This window comes from Capricornis sumatraensis, chromosome 2 (assembly GCF_032405125.1).
Source record: "Capricornis sumatraensis isolate serow.1 chromosome 2, serow.2, whole genome shotgun sequence".
In the NCBI taxonomy this organism is placed as follows: domain Eukaryota; kingdom Metazoa; phylum Chordata; class Mammalia; order Artiodactyla; family Bovidae; genus Capricornis; species Capricornis sumatraensis.
The window spans coordinates 33,136,044-33,159,264 of NC_091070.1; the positions used below are offsets into that span (position 1 = coordinate 33,136,044).

Consider the following 23,221-nt stretch of genomic DNA (forward strand, 5'->3'; position numbering starts at 1 on the left):
ATAAAATGGAAAGAAAAAGTTTTTCTTTAAAAATAAGGAACTAATATGAATGATCCCATCAACAGGAAGATTTCATTTTCACCAAATTTATGAATCTTTATTTTAAAAGTACTTGTTACCATGTTCACTTTCAAGACACTACACTGAGCAAGGAGCAGCTTTCCTTAAAAAAAAAAAAAAGGCAACAAACTTTCCTGAAAGGGGGCTTTTACCAACTGTTAATGGAGGTAGGGTTTTTGAAAAATACAGTAATTATAGCCATAAAATAAAATTCAAACCAAATTCTAGAGCAGAAGAAAAGCATATGCAAATTAATGAAAAAATAATAGATTTCAACAAAATATTTTTCACAGAGAATGAATCTTTTTTTTTAAATGGGTACCTAGGTTTTCCAGTCAAATAAATTATCCATCACAGGTCTCTTAACTAAAAGCATTCAACTTTAAAATGTATTACACTGCACAGATTGGCTGAAACAAAATATAACTAATGAACATGGTGATGGCTATTAAGAAAACCCACAGAACTCATTCCAAAAAAAAAATCTCCATGTCTCCCTTTTGTTTTCTGGGAACTAAGCAAAGTTCCCTCAAGAATTTGCACAAATAAATGAAAAGAAAATAAAATCAGTTTAAAACAGATACAGTGCACCTCGAAATTTATTTTCAACACCAGGAACCAAAAGCAAAGCATTTAAAGTGGAAGCAATGTGAATCCAAACCAAGTGGGAAAAAAGTTCAACTACTTTGTAAAAGCTGTTCCTCACAGCTGAGCAATAATTTTGATTAAATAAAATCATACCAATTTACATTAATTTTTCTATTCTTTTCCAAAAATTCCCTCACTCTCAAAAAAAGTGCATCTAAAACCCAGCATTTCCCGGCTTCATCAACTTTTCTCATCCCTTTTGAGTCATTTCTTAAAGATACTCCAAGTAGATTTAACTTGTAAGATAAGAAGGGACTTCTACAGTAAACCACTCTGTCACTCACCTGGAAAAAGTATCCAAATTATAAAAATCTGAAATAATTTATTATCAAATTTAGAATTTAAATAAAAACAAGTTTGCTTGCAAAGGCCTTAAAGAAAAGGAAAAGACAGCATGCATTCAAAAACTATAGAGATGAAGACAAATATACTTATCTACACAGGCACTGGCAGACGCAATTTGTTATCTTTACTCATTGTAAGACACACCCAACCCTACGTAACAATTTTTTAATTCACTAATCACTGAGGTACCAATATTCAAGAATGGAAAATTTAATATTGAAAAAATAAAACCTAAAATTGAAGCTTTTCCCCCATCCCCTCAGAAAAACTATGGCAGGTTTCATGTGAAATGTTAGTATATTCAGAGATTTTTACAATCTACATTGGCTTTTTTTAAGGAACAAAAATCATGTTCCACATCCTGGTTCTGCAATAAAATTATCACTGTGTAAATAATGTCAGCAGACTTTCCAAATGAACAAACAAATCTTGGCTATCAACTGGCACATCTTGTTGGTACCAAAAGAACTCTTTAAGCTTAAAACAATCTCTTTTAATTCAGAAGAAATGCGCCATGCCAAAGTGCAACAAATATTGTGCGACACTCAAATGAGACACTGACAGATAAGAGCTGCATGAAAATCACTAAATCCACCTGCAAAGCAATTCTGTACAAATTGCATTGCATGCAAAGGTCGATTCTGCACAGTTGGAAAGTTGTTCCTTGATGTCAGTTTCTCAACGCAGCCACAATTTAAGTCGCAGTGCATCAACTCCATTTAAATAGTATCTGAACAGCCTCTTATCTCGAACAAAACCAAGATTTTCATAAAGTTTCAAAGCAGACTTATTCGTTATTTCTGTTTCCAAAACAACCTTCAAAATAAAAAGAGAAAACTAAGTTACAATTTTATATATTTTAAACTAATTTATAATTTCATAATTTGACAAATCACTTATAAACAATATGATCAAATACTTAAGAAAAACAAACTACATTTAATTGTTTTAAAACTGACAGTGAAACCATAAACATTAATGATATACAGGAAGAATCCAGAAAAAGTATCAGAACTGTAAAAGTTAATTATCTCTCAGGGCAAGGGAAGTAGGAAAACTGGGAACATCTTTTCTACTGGTTTTTGTAAAATGTCAATGGACAGAGAAGCCTCATGGACTACAGCCCATGGGATCACAGAGTCAGACACGACTGAACGACTAACACCTTCACTTTGGAATTTTTAGCAATGAGAAATATGTTTTATACTAAAACGATGATGAATTAGTTTCTTGTAAAGAAAAGTAGTGTGACAAAAAGATGAAGAAAAGAAAAAAATCAACAATCAAAGGTTTAAGAAAATAAACCAGTACTTGAAATTATTCAAACTGACCTCCAACTCCTACATTCTCATTAATATGTCATTCTTTATCCTGGTGATAACTACCGCATTTATCTAGGGTCAGGACCAGAGTCTGCAAACTGTAGCCCTTTTCAGGCCAAATGTGCCTACTGCCTGTTTTTGTAAAGTTTTACTGAAACACAGCCATGCCCACTGATCTACACAATGTTTTGGCTGCTTTCTCAATATAACTGCAGATATGAGCAGTTGCACCAGAGACTTGTGGTCTGCAAAGCCTAAAATATTTACTATCAGGCACTTTGCAGAGAAAGTTTGCCAAAACTAGATCAAAGATACCAAAACTTTAGTGTACCTGGAGTATTTGTTAAAACAGATATCAACAGATATCAACTGCATATCAACTTGAGTTTCTGAGTAGGTTTGGAGTGGTGCCCAAGGATCTGCATTTTTTTAAAAATTGCCAGGTGATGTTGACGCTGCTGCTAAGGGGACTACATTCTGAGAACCACTGTCCATACATTATGGATATCAATATAATATTAACAGAGGAATACAAGTATTAACTTCTATCTAGCTCTTCTTAAATACTACTGAACCAATGGCCCTGACAATGAAGAACTGATACTTTTGAATATTATGTGATGTTCTTCTCCATTCCTCTACCAAAGTATCCTCTATCCCACCCTCCCTATGTGTGTTTTACATACATAGCTCTATTTGCCTTTCTATTGATTCTCAACCTACCTCACTGAGACTCAACACAGTAAGCCACAGTAACTGTTGGGATGTCATAACCCTCTGGTATTTATAGAGTGGAAAAAAAGGGCAGAGTATAATTAAACAAAGGCCCAAGCAAAGCCTGTGAATCTCTTTCTGTTCTATCACAAGCTATTTAAAACAAAAAAAAACTGACAAGAATTCAAGCAACAGATATGAGAAAAAACTCATCATATCCAAAAAACTCATGACCAGCTTCTCTACAATTCTGCACATCAGTAACAAGATGTCCATCCATGAATGCCTCAAACCTAAAGCCTGGGAGTCATCTCTGTACCTCATTCCTCATTCCTCTCCACTCCCCTGTATATATACTCCAAGCACTGTTTCAGGTTTATCTCTTAAATCTCTCTCAAACTGACCCTCTTCTTTCTGCTCCCATTGATAACATTCTAGTCTAAGCTGCCATCAGCTATTACCTCCTAGCTTTAACGTCTCCTATTCTGAGTGGAAGGTGAAGGTGAAGTCGCTCAGTCATGTCCGACTCTTTGAGACCCCGTGGACTGTAACCTACTAGGCTTCTCCGTCCATGGGATTCTCCAGGCAAGAATACTGGAGTGGATTGCCATTTCCTTCTCCAGGGGATCTTCCCGACCCAGGGATCGAACCCGGGTCTCCCGCATTGGAGGTGGACGCTGGTGGCTCAGAGGATAAAGCATCTGCCTGCAATGCAGGAGACCCGGGTTTGATCCCTGGGTTGGGAAGATCCCCCTGGAGAAGGAAATGGCAACCCACTCCAGTATTCTTGCCTGGGGAATCCCATGGACAGAGGAGCCTGGTGGGCTACAGTCCATGGGGTTGAGTCAGACACAACTGAGCGACTTCACTTTCACTTTCAATTCTGAGTGATGCTCTTGTTAATACGCTGCTTAAAACCATTTACTGACTCCCTTTTGTCCTCAAGAAAGGGTACACAATCTAACAGTAATCTAAAGAGACCTGAAAGATCCATCAAGATATGGCCTCCACCTACCCTGCTATTAATAACTGGGCTTCCCAGGTGGTGCTAGTGGTCAAGAATCCTCCTGCCAATGCATGAGACACAGCAGAGGCAGGTTTGATCTCTAGGTCATGAAGATCCTCTAGAAGACGGAATGGCAACCCACTCCAGTATTCTTGCCTGGAAAATTCCAGGGACAGAGGAGCCTGGCAGGCTACAGTCCATGGGGCCGCAAAGAGTCAGACACAACTGAGCACACACACGAGTGTGCTTTAGGTCCCCATCCCTTCCTCACCATGATCAACACTAAATTTACAGGTTTTAGAACTCACCATTATTTTTCCCACCCTAGACCTTTCACATAAGCAGTTTTCTCTGTCTGGAAGAATGCTCTTCCCATTCTCCTATTCTTGCTTTTGGCTTTAGCATGTCACTTCCATACTGGCTAGAACATCTCTTTCCCTTCAGACTGCCCCACAGCACTCTGCACTGCTCCTCATTCAACTGCACTCTTGTCTAATGTCTGATGAGCTATGACATCTTTCCCAGCTGGTGAGCTCAACAAAGACAGGGATCATGGGTACCTCATTCACAGCCATTTCCTCTGCACCTAACATACTGCCTGACACATGGAAGGCTCTTAAACATTTGTTAATTATATACATCCTTAGCACTTTTCATTATATTACATATATTACATAAACATGAAACAAACAAAAGTGCTGTCAAGCTTTTAAATGACGAGAGTACTTTGAGAAAAAGTATTATCTTGAGGCAATTACCTATACAAAAAAAACTCATGAAGGCCAATCACATACTAAATCCAAATTCTAAAAAGATCTAAAAACAAGTAATTCATGGTTCAGGATCAAGGAAAAATGTTCCTAAGAAGGCCTTAAATAAAAATTATATAGCAACCAAACTGGTTTAAGGTGAGAATAAGAAATCAACAATTTATCTCTGCTCTTAAAAGACTGTAATTTAACAGTGATGTATGCCATCAGTGACGTATGCCATCCTCCATTTGGAACACTCCCATCTGGACAATGCAATTTACCAATTTTGAACTATTCTCTTGAGTAATTCCTACAATTCTGTTTCAGGCCAGCACCTAATTACAGCTAAAATGTTAAAACAATTAATATGAAAAGCAATAAAGCTCCAACAACTCATCACTTAGAACAGATTTCACAGAAATGAAAAGGAGAGTGACAGTTTAAAAAAAAATACTATTTATTGAAGGCTAAGTGCTACATAAAGCATTTCACATGCATTATGTCATATTACATGCATCTGACATAATGTGATTTTCTTAAGAACCCTATGAAATAGATGTATCTCTAACTTATAAGGGAATGAAACTCAAAGTCACCAGTAGAACAAAAATAGACCCCAGACTGAAAATGTGAACTAGAACTTAATAGTATCCAGTTTTCTGTAACTCTGATTGTTTCCAAAAGTAAAACAAAGCAGCAAATGGGAGATCTACATAATACAGGGAATCCAAGTTCATATTCATTGATACTTAGTAATCTAAAATATTCACAACAGCTGAGGCTAACTATGACTACATAAATACACACTTGAGGTATAACTTAACAGCTGAATTCAGGTTTGTTAGCATCCTAACAGATTATAAACCCCAATTTATAGCAAAACATTACACAGAGGACTAACACCTTGATTAAAATGAAAAGATTCTCTCAGCACCCTCACATTCTATGAACAAAGAAATCATGTATTATTTGACACAACAGAAAATTCCACAAAGAAGTAACTACTTTGTAACAATTAGTGAGTTTTATAAATACACAAAAACAGAATTTGGGCTTATATTGGAAATTTTCTAAAAAATTATCTAGTCTGCATCATGAGAATACTACATAAGAAGCCAAAGGTTATTTTAATGTTAAAGAAATTTGGCCAAGTTGAATTCTACTCAACAGAAAAAACGGGTTACAGTGAAATTCTACAGATTCTCTGAGGAACAAACCACCGTCAGGATGAGCCAAGCCATTACAGTTTAGCAAGCCTTTTTTAAAACTACCGGCTAGAAGTTCTAGAGGTAGGGCTGAAAAAACAATTTTATTCTCTCCATAACATCCCTTTAAGATCACATCCCTTTACCATCACACTGCAGAGACAAAGAGACAGATTATGAAAAGTTAAATGACCTTCCTGCAATCACACAACTATACTGACAGAAGATGTATCTAGAACCCAGGCTTCTCATATCCAGTTCTTTAACTAGGCCAAACTACTCAACCAAAAATCCTTCTAGTTTAAATAACTCCATTTTACTCTGCTCTTCACCTGGCAGCCTCTGTCTCATAGATAAACTATGTTTCCAGTGAAAAAACTAAAAATGTCAAACATATTGAACACAAAAAACTTAAAGTCATCCTGTATATTACCATAAACTGTATGTTATTTTGCTAACATGTAACAGGTTTATTACTGGTTACTTAAGTAAATTCAGCCACTGTTGGTGGGAATGTAAACTGCTACAGTCATTATAGAAAAGAGTGTGCCGGATCCTGAAAAAATTAAAAAAAGAACTATCATACAATTCAGCAATCACCCTTCTGCGTACATAACGAAAGGAAGTAAAATCAAGACCTCAGAAAGGTTCCCATGTTCATGATGATCACAATTTCTAAAATAAGGAAACAACTTAAACATCCAACAAATGGATAAAGAAAAAGTTGGCTGTATCTTACACACAGACACATAGAATACTTTTTGGCCTTAAAAACAGAAATCCTGCCAGCGGTACAACCATGGGTGAACCTGGAAGGTATATGGGCATAGATCTTACACACACACACACACACGGGTGAACCGGGAGAGCATATATCTTATACACACACACACACACACACACACACACACACACACACACACACACGGGTGAACCTGGAGGGCATATGGGCATATATCTTACACACACAGTTGGATGAACCTGGAGGGCATATATCTTACACACACACACACACGGGTAAACCTGGAGGGCATATATCTTACACACACACACACACACAGACACGGGTGAACCTGGAGGGCATATATCTTACACACTTACACACACACATACACACAGGCGAACCTGGAGGGCATATATCTTATACACACACATGGGTGAACCTGGAGGGCATATGGGCATATATCTTACAAACACACTTGGGTGAACCTGGAGGGCATATATCTTACACACATACACACACGGGTGAACCTGGAGGGCATATATCTTACACACTTACACAGACACACACACACACGGGTGAACCTGGAGGGCATATGGGCATCTATCTTACACACACACTCGGGTGAACCTGGAGGGCATATCTTACACACACACAGAGAATACTTTTTGGCCTTAAAAACAGAAACCCTGCCAGCGGGACAACCATGGGTGAACCTGGAGGCCACTGCCCTAAGTGAATTGTCAAAATAGAAAGGCAAATATTTCATGAGCTTGCTTATGTGTATAAACTAAAATAGTCAAAATTAATAGAAGAGAGTTTAGGACAGTGGCTGCCAGGGGCTGGGGAAAGAAGGAAATAAGATGTTGGTCAACTAAAAATGTTTTCAAGGTCATACTGCACTCTTAAACTCCATTAAGAAATTTTGGTTCCAATATATTTTCATCATTTATGAGTTTGTTCTGAGTATTAATATGATGGTAACCATACCATAAATCTAAACAAATTTTTTAAAAGTGCATAAAAGTAAATGGCCACACGTGGGTTCATTATTTTAGGTACACAAGAAAATTCATATATATTATTTGTATGTATTCTTATTATTTCCCCTAATGTAAAACCAAACCAAAGAAGCTTGTCCTAGTAGCTACTAAACATTTGGCAAGCAGAGCACATAAGGAAGTAACCAAATTCAGGCCAGATCAGCAACACAGATAATGCATTTCTTACTCGTGAAGGAATGCATCTATCTGTTTCTTTTTTTTTTTTTTGATGCTGTAACTTTTTAGTCAGCTCCAAATATACAGAAAATGAAAAAACTCTTTCCCTAGGCTGTTTAAACATGTCTAATTCTGATATAAACAGTTAGGAAAGTCACAGAATGGCAAAATGGAAAGATCTATCAGACCAGAAGGGTAATATTGTAATTTGGGCAAAAGCATGATTTACATCTCGACTGTGAAATGTACAGATCTATATTTCAACTAACCTCAGTTTAATTTACTCTGAATTTATCTTAAAATGACAAGTGGCAACCAGAAACAACATGACTCAAGGTCATAAATTCTGCAAACAGAAGGAAAGTAAAAATTGACTGGATGCGTACAATAAAGCTTCATAGAGATTTCCAAATTTCCAAATGTATTTATCTTAATGTTTTTCTCATAGATTAAAAAAAAAAAATCTCTCTCTGTAAGAATAAAAAAATAGCAGCACAACCTATGTAGTAGAAAATGTAATTTAAAAGCCTTCCCAAACGTCTTTCTGGTAATTTGTCAAAGTTTCTTAACACTTAAGTTTCTTAACTTTAAGAGAAATGAAGGCTGGCCTAACCTAATGAAAGTAAAATCACAAGCTGGTTATTTTATAGTCATTATATTCTTGGAAAATTCTAGTTTCAAAGTTTTCCTCAGAACAATGAATTATATACAAGACTATTTTTATATAAAATTGCTTGTATCAAAAGGTATTTTAATAACTTGTTAACCCTGCAGATATATTTTTATGTGCAAAAAAAAATAAGAAAAAGCTAGAAAGCTTAGACAGAAAGACAAGTTAAAACTAATTACACAAATCAAAATTCAAAAGATCCCCCCTCCCCCAAAAGAGGTATAGTTAAGACGGTAAAGCACAGAACCAGTCATTCAACTGATATTTATGAATCATGTACTCTATCACAAATGCTGTATACTAAGCATTAAAAATACAGCAGTAAATAAGAAATGGTATCTCTGCTCTCAGTGTCTAAGGCAGACTCTGAACAAGTAAATGTAGGCACAGTAAGTATTACAGAAAGGGAGGTCAAAAAAACCATGGAAGGTGCAACTGATTCTGTCCAAATGGATCAAGGAAAACTTAAAAGAAGTTGTTGATATTTGAGTTGGGTCTTAAAAGACTGAGAAGTTTTTTAATAAGCAGAGGAAGACCAAGAAACTACTGGGTCTAGCAAATACAAAGTAGTTACACTGGAGTGGAGGGGAAAAAACCAAACCAAACAGGATGAAATGGTAATATAAGGAAGTAGAACCAACAAACACACTACCATCAAAAATTGGAAAGAAAAAGGGGATAGAAGAGTTTGCTGCTTATGTGGTTTAAAACTCAATGAAAGGGAAAGGGAAAGCCTAATAGAGAGTAAACAAGAGTTCTGTCCCTTTCTACAGCAAATTATTTATCTGGACAATATGGGACACAGATAACCAATCTTTTTAAGTCATAGAAGAGTACCCTAAACCAGAAGCAGAGCTACTTAAAGTGCAAAAATCATACAACAGAAGTAAGTTCATAGAACTATTCCCATTTCATTCTAAGACTGAGTAAAACCCATTGCTTCAAGAGTAAGAAAAATAAATCAGAGTTAGAACCCTAGGCCCACAGTGAATAGTTCTACCATAAAATGTATCACTAATTCAGGTCTTACCCTTGAAACTACAACAGTATAACCAAAATCTCATCATTCCTCAGAACTTTCAAAGAAAAACTATACTATTTAAACATCTGATCAGTTAAGATAAAGCATACTACCTCTCTCACAGGTAGAACTAGGATAAATCAGAAACAGCTATCCATTAGGAACATAATACTCCCTCCTTATAACATCTCTGTTCACTGGGAACCACAGTACTCAGTAAAGGAACAAAACATGGTCTTTTCATCCAAAGATTTATCCAAACTGTTGAACAGCTTTTGTGAAGCCCAACTTCCCTTCTTGGTAAACCATCTAAGCCAATATAGCTATGGTCCATATTAGACCTACATTCATGAAAAAATTTATACTCAATTTTATACTCATATTTTAGTTACCAGTGATATAAATAATCAGGATTACAGCACCTATTACTTTTTGAGATTAAAAGCTGTGAATATGAGATCCTTCATCATGTGTGAATTTTCTTATTTGAGGTAAAATAATTAAATATCCATAAACCCCAGGATGACTTCCCTGTGCTGTCCAATTACTGTAGGCCTTCTCATACAACCACCATCTAATGGGATCTGTCAGGCTACAAACTACAAAAGTGGACAAGCAGTGTGAGAATAGTAACTCTGCAGTCCATCTGTACTGACATGGAATCCTGTTCATGAGATACTGTTAAGTGGAAAAAGTAGTTATTACCAAGTAATAATTTGTGATTTCATTTGTATTTAAAAAAAGGTGTGAATATTTGCATTCAAGTGTGCTTAGAAAACGGGAGGATGCAAATTGCAAGATGAATAGTAGCTCTAAGTAGAAAGAACGATGAGGAGTTGAAAAGTGTGGAGATGGGGGGAAAAGGAGACTTTGCATCCCAAATACACACACATATATAAAGGTTAATGATTTGTGTATAAATTCTGTACCAAAAAAACCCACTTAAAAATAAAGTAACCAAAGTAAGTTACTTAATGGCATCAGACTGAGAAAAAAAATTACCCAACTTCAAGTACTTTGCGAACTCTCTAAGGAACATTTGCCCTCCAATAAGAAAGACAAGTGTTAGAAGTACTACTCACAAAATTACTAGCACAATACAACTTTAGTACTTCTTAGTCACCACTATTATATTAAAGATACCCATACTTTCCTAGCTTATACTTATTTCCTTCCACATTATGTAACAGTAAATCTTAATATTCCCAACCACTGCCATTATTTATTGAGAACCTACCATATGTAAAGCACAGTGCTGCAGCATACAAAGAAACTACCTGCCATAAGGCTTTACAAACAAGCTGAAGAGAAAAGATGCTTTTATGTTAATATAAAGGCAGTTCTACATTTAAAAAGTGGTTGTCTTCCCCTCTCCAGCCTTATTATTTAATGCTGAGAGTTTTTTCAAATGTGAAATGTTTTTCATATTGGCTGATAGCTGACTCACAGTGGGGAAAAATTATTATTTAGAGAGAAACCAAGGCCAATATGCAACTACATTACAATAAGGTTTATAATAAGAACTACCTTAAATGATTTGACTGATAACAAATCAGAGTTCTGAATACCAATTATTTATAGAAAATATCTAAAATTTTACCTTTATATTTTGACACAAATTTTAGCTCCCATTATCATCTTAAAATTTGTTCTAGATCAAAGTTCATGTGTTTTTAAATGGAATACAATTTTCAGCACAAGTTATATTTATATAATAATAGTCTGCAATGAAATTACAGTATGATTTACTTGGGATACTTATATAAATACCCAGTATAGAATATAGCCCAGGACAAAAGGTCTTAAACATTTAGCAAGACTTACCTCATCACAGTCTCCTTCAACCATAGCATATATAGCTTTCTTAACCAAGTTAGTACCTAGAATACAGAAATGAGTATTAATGAAGTAAAAATACAATTAGTTTCTTATAGATACCTAAATTATATCATTTATAATTTACATTATAAATTATAATATTTATAATTCTGAGAGGCCCAACAGAACCTATGCATAGCAATAAGTTTCCTTTTGAAAGACCTAGCTCCTGATATATATTTTTTTCTCAGAGGTAAATGCTATTTTATTCCAAGAAAAAGGCAAGATACAGCCAGAACCACCCAGGAACTCCTTCAGCTGGCAAGAACTCACTGCGTGACCCCTAAGCCAATCTTGCCAAAGACCATACAAGAACTGCTATGACCCGAACTGGGCCCAAGATACTGGGTTAGTTCCTACAAACCTTGTAGTTTGGGCACTATAGTAAGCCTGGGCACACCAGATGGTTTCAGTGCTTTATCTGTATTCTAGTTTCGTGTAGATATACTTAGTACATTAAAAGGAAAACAAATGCCAGATCTAATTTTAAGAGAAGAAATCCAAATTTTATAGGAACTTCCTTAAATTTTCAAATCATGTACACAAGCAAGCACCCATTACATGGGCCATACAAAACACGTTCGAGGGTCAAGATGCAATCCTCAAGGCACTGGTTTCTGCCCTCTGAAGTAGCCAGAAAATTTGCTATCATTTGCCATGAATCCTTATCAGCTCTTATTAATACACCTAAGACGCGAACTTGACTTATACAATAATCCCAATTCATTAAAAATCTTAGTGGCAAACTGTAACACTGTAAGAAAAGTTGGTTAAATCTAATGTATTCAGTAAATCTATTCATAATGATATCTCGTTAAGAATGCAAACCAGTCTTCAATTGAACAGAGCCACTCATAAGAGGCTTAAAAAAACAAAACTGTACGTGAAAAAGCTGCTAGTAATTACATACTAGTGGCTGAGTGGTAAAGAATCTGCCTGCAATGCAGGAGATCTGGGTTCGATCCCTGGGTGGAGAAGATCTCGTGGAGAAGGGAATGGCAACCCACTCCAGTATTCTTGTCTGGAGAATGCCATGGACAGAGGAGCCTGGCAAGCTACAGTTCAGGGGGTTGCAAAGAGTTGAAATTACTGAAGTAACTTAGCACGCACACACAGGCATCAAATCTTATTTCATGAATACTTACTTAGCTTCAGAGCATTTCAGAATTTGCCATGTTAAGACAAGTGCTTGTCTACCTGCTCCTCCATTTTTGAACAAAGTCAGTAGGTCCAAGACTCTAGGACAGTGGTTCTTAAGTGGCTGACAACATAGTCACCTGGAGAAATTTCAGCCCTACTTCTAACAGGACAAACTAGATTCTTAAGGGGAGGGGCCTAAGCATTTGTTTGTAAACCACCCAGATGATTCTAATGACCATTATAAACCATAAAATTAACTGAAAATACCAGGAAAGGTAGCCCAGGAAGTTTGGGAATAGCAGTAACAAACAATTCTGCTTTCTTCTGGACCTCCCTGAATTGCTAATACAATGCTTGGTGACTAGTATGAAATAATGGTAATTTCTCCATAATGTTGCCTTGATTGAAGACTGTTGAACCCATAACCCAAGTACACACAGCTGCTTGAGCACTGTGATCAAGCACCCTATTAGAAACTGTAGAATACAATAGAATACAATACAGTTTGAATGTGATCAAAAAAATGTTTGGAGGTGAAAACTGATCACCTAGTAATTGTTAGAAAGATAATCTCTCAAATAATTAAACAGTAATAAAGGAAACAATTCATTTAAAAAACATTTTGAAAATATTTTGAAACAAAAGCAATCAATAGTCTTCTCTCAGCTTCATGCTCATTTCTACATACTATTTACAATTAAGTCTTCTGCTTCTTAAAAACAATGAAAATAATTTAGGCATTCTTTTTTTGACATAATATTTTTCTTACCAATGCCATTTCTCCTGTATTTGGAATCCACGGCTAACATGGCTATATAACCTCTGCGGAACATCTTTTTGTGCATATCCAACTTGCAAACGATGGCACCTACACACTCCTCCCCTACCATGGCCTTAAAAATAAACAAACAGTTACAAAGAAACATTGCCATTAAGCACTGCACAATTACCCAGGAAAAGAGCAACCAACCACTGGTCAGTGTTTTTGGAGGAGGAAGAAATAATGAGAATTTTAGCAAGAGCAATCACAGAAATTTCAGAAATCTAAATCCCAGAACTCCTTCAAATGTTCTAGTTTAAAATTTTTTCAACATTCTTTACAACATGAATTTCTTATACTCATTATTAAAGCCTATCATTATATAGGGGGAAAATAAATTTCCACATGGTGAACACTGAAGTACTTTATAAGAGGCACTTATAATCAATTGAAATAAAGTCCTATATGTTTAAGATTTGGGAAAGAGGAGACGTGAAAATAATTTAAGAAAAAGTCTTTTCATTAGATATTATAATGTGAAACTTATCAACAGAGTACAACAAATTTATATTCAATCATGATGAAGTTTTAGCAAAAGACAGATAGAAGACATTTATACCTGAATAGCAGAGTTGGATTTTGATCAGGAAAATTAAAAAACTAAAAGATTTTCAGAAAAAGGATTGTTTTTAAGGTATTCCCTAGATCCTACTCAAGTAGTTTTGTTACTGAGGGACTATAAAAACTAGATATATGATGGTCTCATTTTTAGGACTCTCCTGACAGTGAGAGTCACTACCGTTAAAGCTCACAGAATATCTGATACTCAGAGTTTCATATTAAAGTAAAAGCTTAATTTTTACAAAGCGTCCTATTTCAATAAAAAGGTACAGTCTTCCAGACAGAAACTATATATTAAATAAAAGCTAATCAGCCTCCATTTTCATTAAAATTTCCAGTATCACCACTGAAAACATGCTTTTCCAGTATTCATCCCTGACAAGAAGTTCCAGTTAAATATTGTATTCTGGTAAATATAAAAAGGCAACAGCTCCAATTGTTTAATGTGTCAGATAGAAATACCTTGCTATTAAAGAGCCCTCATTTTAATAAAAAATGAAAGTTTCAAATCATCTCTAAATAAAATTAATTTTTCAGAAATGATTGCAACAACAAAACCAGGAATGGGTTAAAAAAAAATCAATAAGCAAAGCCCAACATATACTTAATACCTCTTTTATCCTGAATTTGTTATGACTTGTTTTTAGTTCATCATTCTGTAAATTTATTAAAAAGCCTTTTTCCAACTGCGGAGAAATCTTTAGGCAAGATAATTCTAATCCATTTCACGCAAGCCTAAACTAGGTCAGAAAAATCCTTTTGAAGGGATATCAATTTTATTTATTTATTTTAATTGAAGTACAGTTGATTTAATTGTAGCTGATTTACTTTGAAAGGATATTAAATTCAACGATTCACATTAATTCATTTCTGTTTTATCAACACAATCCAAAATTACTTGGGGCCAGTAAACCTCTAAAATTGTTATTGCTATTTTTATTCATGATAAATCAACGTGGTTCTTTCCAAACTCTTTTGGAAACTAAAATTTTTTTCTGTACAAGTACTGAAATATATACAAAAGTTGCCTGTTTGAACAGCATTTTCTGACTTGGATGTAACTTACTTCAAATATATGTGTGTGTGGTATCTGTCTGTATATGTCAGAGATGAGATGGTACATTAAAGAAAATTTGGCCTGACCTCATAAACTAGGGGAAATGGAAATCTAGACAAATCTATGATACAAAATTGTATCACACTTAGATTTCACAGTAAAGAAACCATTTGAAAGAGGAAAAATTAAAACCACTAGCACACAACTAGACAATACTTTCAAACTGGATAGCCATTTCAAACAAATCTGTGTCCTCTGACCAAGAAAGTAATTAGCAAAGTATCACATGAGTTCACTCTTAGGCTAGGTTAATTTCTTACGAGTCATGAATCTGAAGAAAAAAAAATCAAACTGTAAACATCATTTAAAAATAAAAGTCCAATATATGATACATAGTTATTAGTAAGATGTTGGTACCGAGGAAGGTTAATGCTGTATTTTCTCCTGACAAACTGTTGATGAATATACACACAAAAATCACTAAACTGCATGTCAATTTTTTCCAGATAAAAGCTTCTGTATCTACATTTGGAACTCTTGCTGTTAAAATGTATTCATTTTTTTCAAGGATGGGAACTGAAAAATTTCAGGCAAGATTAAAATTTAACTCTAAAAGGTCAAATGCTTATCAATCTATGGAACTTGAAAAACATAAGTTGTGTGAAATAGATTCCTGAATTCCAGAATACCACAAACAGCAGAACAGAAGAAGCTGGAAATTTAAATTTAGAACAAATAACAGAAATACTATAGAATATTGCTGGTAAGAAGTTCAAAAAGGCAACAACTGAAAATACCACGAACTCAAAGAGACAGAGGTAAATTAGCTAAAAACATAGTAAATGATAGTGTCCCTATTTGTACAGTACCATACTTTCACATGTTACAATTATTAGGAAGAATCGTTAAAAACCATCATTTCTGTTAGTCAAATATGGTCAAGGATTGGTGACTTTTCTAAGGAACAATCTTATATACTCCATTTGATCTACTGCAGGTTACTTAAGGAAACCAGGAACATTCTGGAGACTTCTAGTCTCTTGAGATTGATGTTCGCAAGGACAACTATTCCTTAGCGAAGCAGAACTTGGGACACAGGATCTTGGCTGAATTAGTCAAGAGTATGTCATTTTTCAAGTTCTTAGTTGTTTCCATAATGAGAGGCCAGAAGACCTGGGTTCTAGCTTTATATCTCTGGACACAAATATCTGGGGACTTGAAGACTTCAAGTCTCTCTGGTCTTTCATTTTTTTCATTAAAAAAAAAAAGAGGTTGAACTAGATTTTATCTGGGATCCTTTATAATTTTTAAATGGTATGACTTGAAATAAACATACATTTATATTTGTTTTAAATTGTTTTCATGAGAAATTCAAAAATTTTTAATTCCAATATAAAGGCCCCAGTTCCAAATGGTCTGACTGTTTGACCATTGTTTTATGTTCAATACTCCAGTTTCATACTTGTATTAGTAAATCTTATAGGTCAACTACTGTGTATATCACTATTTCTAGATATTCAGAATTTAATGTTAAACAAATTAGCTATTAAGGGCTAAAGTTCAATTAGCTGGTGAACTGGGAAGAGTGTATGTATAATCAAACTAAAGTTTACTAATATTCAGTTTATCAGAGTCTAAATGGCAGACAAGTTGAGGTAATACCAGAACTCAAAAGTTGACTATCATACATACACAACTATCTTCTGCAATTAACAAAAATACACACACACACACCATTTCAATTTAAAGTGTAACTAAACTGTATGCTTTTGAGTTAACTTACAATCAATCTACAATCTTTAGCATTTATAATGGGATTTGATAATGACATTTATAATAATGTTATGAAAACCATTTTCCCATATTCACTGACACAGATATGTCTTAGAACTTCTACTCTGATGCAACAGTTAGAATCCTGTACAAGTAGCTTGTAGAATATAAAACAGTTCCCAGCTTAAACAAACATACTAAACTGAAGTTTAGTGAAGTGAATGCAGAAAACAGCACAACTACCATTACAACAATACAGAGGTTACATTTTCAGATTACCACCAAGCTATGGAATCAGAAAGATTTCTAAAGTATGGTCAGAGCATTTTACAAGGAATTAACAAGTGAAAGTAAGTCAATTCTAAACAATAAATAATGGTAGTGGCTTTTCCCTTCACATATTATAAAACACTCCTTAAAAGCATGTTGCCTTTCTTCAATAAAATTCAATGGAAACAACATGCTGTGAGCACATGATACAAAGCACATACCTGTAATCAATATTTAGGTGAAAGGTTTCATACAGACTGAAATTGGTCAATATTATTGGGAAACTATTGGTACTACCAGTACTATGTAAGTTAAATATATATATATATATATATTCAGCTTGTTTGGTAAGCCAAGTCTTTCTTACTCAGATATAAGTAAAAAATTTCTGTCAATTATATTTCACACAAGCCAGCATTAGTACTAGCATTTAGACATACCTGTGACCAACTTCTTTAAAAAAATTATAGATTACTAACAATTTCACACTTAGTTTCCTACACTCCCAAAAAGGCTATTTTGCTCAAGTTTCAGGAGTCTTTCAACCACCAGAAGTGTTAGTATCGCCTTCTGCAACTGTGCAGCAGAAAACGAGCTGGCTACAACTGCTAACTGTCCTGTTGAAGTAAAAGGAAACAATCTCCATAATTACAGAATATGCTTGTAAGATTTAATTCTCCAATGTGGCCACAGCAAGTTTACCGACAATCATGTTCACCAAAACATGTTTATGCATACACTCTTCCCTGATTATGGCTGTAATTGAGAGATTAATAAGGCCTGTATCTGAACAGAACCATGAGCAAATTAAATGATTGCAAAGTGCTTTGAGGATGAGGGAGGATAATTAAAGACGGTTAAACATGATGATAAGCTAGTGTAAACAGGATAGGAGACCCCCAACTTGCATCATACCAGCTTACTGCATTTACATCAGTATCAAGTTGACCCGGATCACGAAGTCTTACCTTTCATACTGTTTCATTAAATACCCAGGAGTGTGTACACGCACTTTACATCATGTACCATACTATGAAATGCAGAATACATACATTGACATTCCAGCCCTCACACTCCCTGCCCCGCACGGCCTGGATCTCTGCCGGGTTCACCCGCTTTTCATTGCATCCACTTACCAAGAAGCACAGCTGTGGCCAGTTGTGGATAAAATATCTATAGGTATATATGGAGTAGGGTTCAGACAGATCTTTGGTGATCAGTCTCATGATATCGGGCATTTGTAGCTCGGATTCATATCGGACATAACGTATCGTCCGATCCTCCCCCGGCTCAACCTCCCGGCCTGAGGGGCTCCTTAAACTGCAGCCTGCGGTCAGGGATGAAGCCAGCAGCCGCACCTGCTCGTCTTCCTCCTCCTCCTGCTCCGTGCCCTCCGCCAGTCCATTGCGGGCCGCCGCGGGATCGCTCGCCGCCGCTGCCTCTGCCGGGCTGGGGAGCGCAGTTCTTGCATTACTGGGGAGGCAGTGAGGGGGGTTCTCGCCCGAGTGTACCCCGGCTCCTTTTGTTGCAGTCGCTCTGGGGCCCCCGTCGGGGGTGGCCGCGATCGTGGCCGCCTCGGCCGAGCTCAAAACCTTGCTCTTGATGGAGGCGGCCGCCCGGAGGTGCCGCAGTTCGGGGTTGATCAATCCGTTGAGCTGCAGCTGCTCCTGCGGCGGCTGAGGGCAGCGGAGGCACGGATGCCCCTTGGCCGCCGCCTCGCCGCCCGCCGGGCTCCCGCCGCAGCCGCCGCCTTCGTGCTCCTCGTCGTCCTCCTCGTCCTCGCTGCAGCAGGCGAGGGCGGCCCCCGCCGAGAAGGGACAGCGGGGCTCGGCCGCGGCCGAGGCCGGAGGTGCTGGTGGTGGGAGGAGGCTGCTAGGCCCAGGCGGTACCTCCGCCATCCTAGAGGCGACACAGACCGAGAGGGGAGGCCATGAGACCCGGCGGACGAGCGCGGAGCAGAGGAAGCCGAGGGCAAGGGGCGGCGGGAGTGGGGGGGTGGGGGGGAAACAAAGGCAGAAACCGTCCCTAACAGAGCTGGCCCCCCAATTCCGCGCCACCCCCCGCCCCCGTCTCTTCAGCGCCGCCCAGCTGCTCAGCCGGCCACCGTCCCCGTCCGCCCGCGCCCATCCGCCAGCCCTGTCACCCGCGGCCCCTCCCCGTCCCCTCCGCGCGGCTCACCCCGCACAGGTCCCCGCCGCCACTGCCGCCACTCCTCTTCCTCCTCAGCCGCCGCCGCCTCCCTCGCCGCCGCGGCTGCCTCCGCCACCGCCAAGGCTCACACTCAGCCGCCGTCGCCGTAAAGCGCCTCGGCTGTTACCCCGGGTAAAGTTTCCTGGGCCTGGCTTTACGACACTTCCCTGCCTGCCGGCTGCCGGGCCGGGGGAAAAGGGCGTGGAGGGAGGTGACCTGTGGAGGGGAGGGGCGAAGGTGTCTCCCGCGGCCGGGTGGCTGCTGCTTGCTAGTGGGTGGGGCTGTAGGGCAGGGAAGTTGTAGAGGGCTTGGGAGTCACCAGCCCTTAACCCACTGTCTTCGGCCTTGCGGGCTGCTCAGCCGGCGGACCTTGCAGCTCGGAGCCCGGGAAGGATGGGCCAGACTGGTGCTCCCACGAAGCTGCCTCAAAGCCCACCCGCTCTGGGCCTGCTCCCCGGGCCTTGGACCAATCTCCTAAAAATGCTTTTCCTCAGCTGTACTACGTTTAACCTTTGCTCTGGCCGGGGATAGGGGGAGGGTTACCCGTGTCCCTTAAAAATGGAGCAATCAGGAGAGAAAAATCCCCGAAAAAGAAAGGAAGTTTAAAACTTTGAACTGTGAAAAATATGGGAATGACTGATGAAAACTGGTCCGTTTGCGACGTGAATTTAGTCTTTGCCTCTTCGAGGCAAGAGAAAGTTGACAGGTAGTCCTTTCCCTCTCTCCTTCGTTATTTATCCCTTTCACCCCGCCCAGGAAGACTGGAAGTAAATGGGATTAACAGGTGTTCGGCAGCTGTAAACACACCTGGGGAAGAATTAGAGATGTTGAAAGAGAATGACAATGGCTAAGAAGCACATTCCTAAACTTGTGAACTGAATTGTGATAGGTGAGAAGCACCGGCCAAAAGGTGTCCTGAACCTGCTCCCGCCCCGCCCTGTCCCCTCTGCCAAGTAATCTGCCAGTGCGGAGGCAGAGGGAAAAGAACTGCCCTCCGCTCCAGAGCGCGAGGCTCTGCCCTGTCGGCTCTGGTCCACAGACGCGATGTTCAGTCGCTCTGTTCTAAGAGGAGCGCAGGTAGTGTAACGCATCAGCACACGGAACAAGTTAAGTCTTTTAGGCTGAATGTAGAGCTGGGCACGTGTGCAATAGATGGATGTTTTCAGAGATATAATTTTCTGACTAATTTTTGCCATAATCTAAACTAAAAAAATAGGATACAATATAGCATAGCTGTTAGATAAAATTGTTAGCATCCCTGTCACTAAAGATGTTAAAGAAAAACTCTCACCTATCTAGAAGGACAAGGGCTTCCCAGGTAGCTGAGTGGTAAAGAACCCACCTGTCAATGTAGGACAGGTGGGTTCAATCCCAGGACTGGGAAGATCCACTGGAGAAGGAAATGGCAACCCTCTGCAGTATTCTTGCCTGAGATATCCCATGGACAGAGGGGCCTGGTGGACTACAGTCTGGTAGGAGTCACGAAAGAGAAACGACTTACAGACTAAACAACAACAATCTAGGTCAACCTATAGTGATAATAATAACAATAACATAATGTGTTACTTGGGCTAGGCACTGTCCTAAATATGTGTATTTAACCCTTTTATAGGTTTTTATAGAAATACATTTATGGGACTTCCCCGGCGATGCAGTGATTAAGAATCCACCTTCCAACACAGGGGACCTTGGTTCCATTCTTGGTCAGGGAAATAGGATCCCACATGCTAAGGGGCAACTAAGCCCTCCTGCCTCAACTAGAGAGAAGCCCAGGCACCATGATGAAGATCTGGTGTGCCACAACTAAGACCCAACACAGCAAAATAATAAATATGTCTTTTTAAAAAAGAAATACATATGTGGACAAATAGACATGCAGAAACTTATTTATTTCAGCCTTGTCTATAGTAGGAATGGTGGTGGTGATGGTTTAGTCACCGAGCCGTGTCCGACTCTTGCGACCCCGTGGACTGTAGCCTGCCAGGCTCCTCTGGCCATGGGATTTTCCAGGCAGGAATACTGGAGTGGGTTGCCATTTCCTTCTCCAGGGGATCTTCCCGACCAGGACTGAATCCTGGTCTCCTGCACTGCAGGCAGATTCTTTACCGACTGAGCTGCTGCTGCTGCTAAGTCACTTCAGTCGTGTCTGAATCTGTGCAACCCCATAGATGGTAGCCCACCCGGCACCCCCATCCCCGGGATTTTCCAGGCAAGAACTGACTGAGCTACCAGGGAATAAATAATTCCAAGTCATCTGAGTATCTGTCAGTACAATTCATTCTGTATCATTTGAAATAATCTTATACTGGTACTCTTCATATTACTGTGGCTGCATAGCAAATTACCCCCACAATGTGGTATGAAACAATCATTTATATTGGTCACAGATTCTATGGGTCAAAAATTCACACAGAACACAACAGAGATGACTTTCTCTACTCCATTATGCACAAAGCCCCAACCAGAAGAGCCAAAGGCTGAGGACTGGAATCATCTGAAAACTTTTCACTCTCCTATTGATGTTTGATGCTGACTGGAGCCTGCAGGCTGGAGACCTCAGTTTGATTTAATGTAGACCATGTTGTCTCTTAGTATGGACTGGTTTGGAGCTTCCTCACAACCTGATGGCTGGGTTCCAAGGGCAAGTATGCCAAGAGAGACAGAGAACAACACCGAAACCGAGCCAGGTAAAAAGCATATACCTTTTATGACTGAGCCTTAGAAGTTATACAGTGTCGGTTCTACTGTATTCTACCTGTCCAAGTTCCAAAGGAGGGAGAAATAGACCCAACCTCTTGACTGAGGAGAAGCAAAGTTCTTACAGAACATGTGGGCATTTTGGGAAATTGCAAGTTGCTACAAGTGCTTATGTGGAAGGACCTCCTAAGTTCCTTAAGGGTAAATAAATGAGATGAATAATAAGTACACTGTGATCCCATTTATGGGTTTTAAAAAAATGCGATACAAAACCGTATTTCCAAATGTAAACACACAATGTTTAAAGGTATGTATTTTCAAACCACATAGTTTCTAAGTATAACCTGGGTCTTCAGCCAAAGAAACAATGATCCATTCAAGTCATGCAGGAAAAACTGGCTGAAATGGTCTCACCATTTCCTCAAGACAGGTTGAAGTGTCATTTTTGCTGAGAAAACTCTCTTACTCTTTAACTGTGGAATATAAGCTTGTCCTTAAATAGATGTGATTCCATTGTCCTGAATGAGTGGCCACAAGTGTTCAAATTCTTTCTACCTTGTATGTTGTCGTTGAGTTTTCTCACACTAGAGGGCTGATTTGATGTTGTTTCTTTCTGGAAGATATTTTCACAAAGATGAGATTTGTAACGAACTCCTAGAGGTCAGGAACTGAGTCATTCATTTTGTATTCACTTATCTAACACATAAAAAGGGGTCTTGTTAAGTTTTTTGACTAAATTGTGCTATTCCTTCATTAGTTTAGGATATTTTTAATTACAAAGTAAATTCTGGCCTCCTTGCTAATTAATAAACTAATAAGATTTCTGCTATCTAAGCTCCAGTTTCTCTGCTTTATATCCCAGCGTTTAAATATCAATGATGAGCTTCTAAATAAGATGATTTCTCTAGGAAATTTGTCCTTCTACTTAAGAAATCTTTTCTTTATTACTCGTGTTGCTGTTGTTCAGTCACTAAGTCATGTGTGACTTTTTCCCAACCCCATGGGCTACAGCATGCCAGGCTTCCTTCCCAGTCCTTCACTAACTCCTGGAGTTTGCTCAGACTTATGTCCATTGAGTCAGTGATGCCATCCAACCATCTCATCCTCTGTCCTCCTGCCCTCAATCTTGTCCAGCATAAGGGTCTTTCCCA

At 38.4% G+C, this 23,221-nt stretch overlaps 1 protein-coding gene across 1 annotated transcript; it reads right to left on the reverse strand.

Annotated features, from left to right (window-relative positions):
- Nucleotides 1-216: 216 nt before the first annotated feature.
- Nucleotides 217-19,081, reverse strand: NAA30 (N-alpha-acetyltransferase 30, NatC catalytic subunit). Its single transcript, XM_068965793.1, has 4 exons — nt 18,320-19,081; nt 13,472-13,595; nt 11,509-11,564; nt 217-1,869 (listed from the first exon to the last, which is right to left on the reverse strand). Exons 1-4 carry the CDS (start codon nt 19,079-19,081, stop codon nt 1,732-1,734), a joined length of 1,080 nt encoding a protein of 359 aa, XP_068821894.1. The 3' UTR covers nt 217-1,731.
- Between the last annotated feature and the right edge of the window lie 4,140 nt (nt 19,082-23,221).

Coding starts and splice junctions, on each gene's coding strand:
- NAA30 (XM_068965793.1), bottom strand. CDS start 19,081: ATGGCGGAGGTACCGCCTGGGCCTAGCAGCCTCCTCCCACCACCAGCA. Junction 11,565..13,471: donor ATACAGGAGAAATGGCATTG/GTAAGAAAAATA, acceptor TCTGTATTCTAG/GTACTAACTTGGTTAAGAAA. Junction 1,870..11,508: donor TTGAAGGAGACTGTGATGAG/GTAAGTCTTGCT, acceptor TTTATTTTGAAG/GTTGTTTTGGAAACAGAAAT.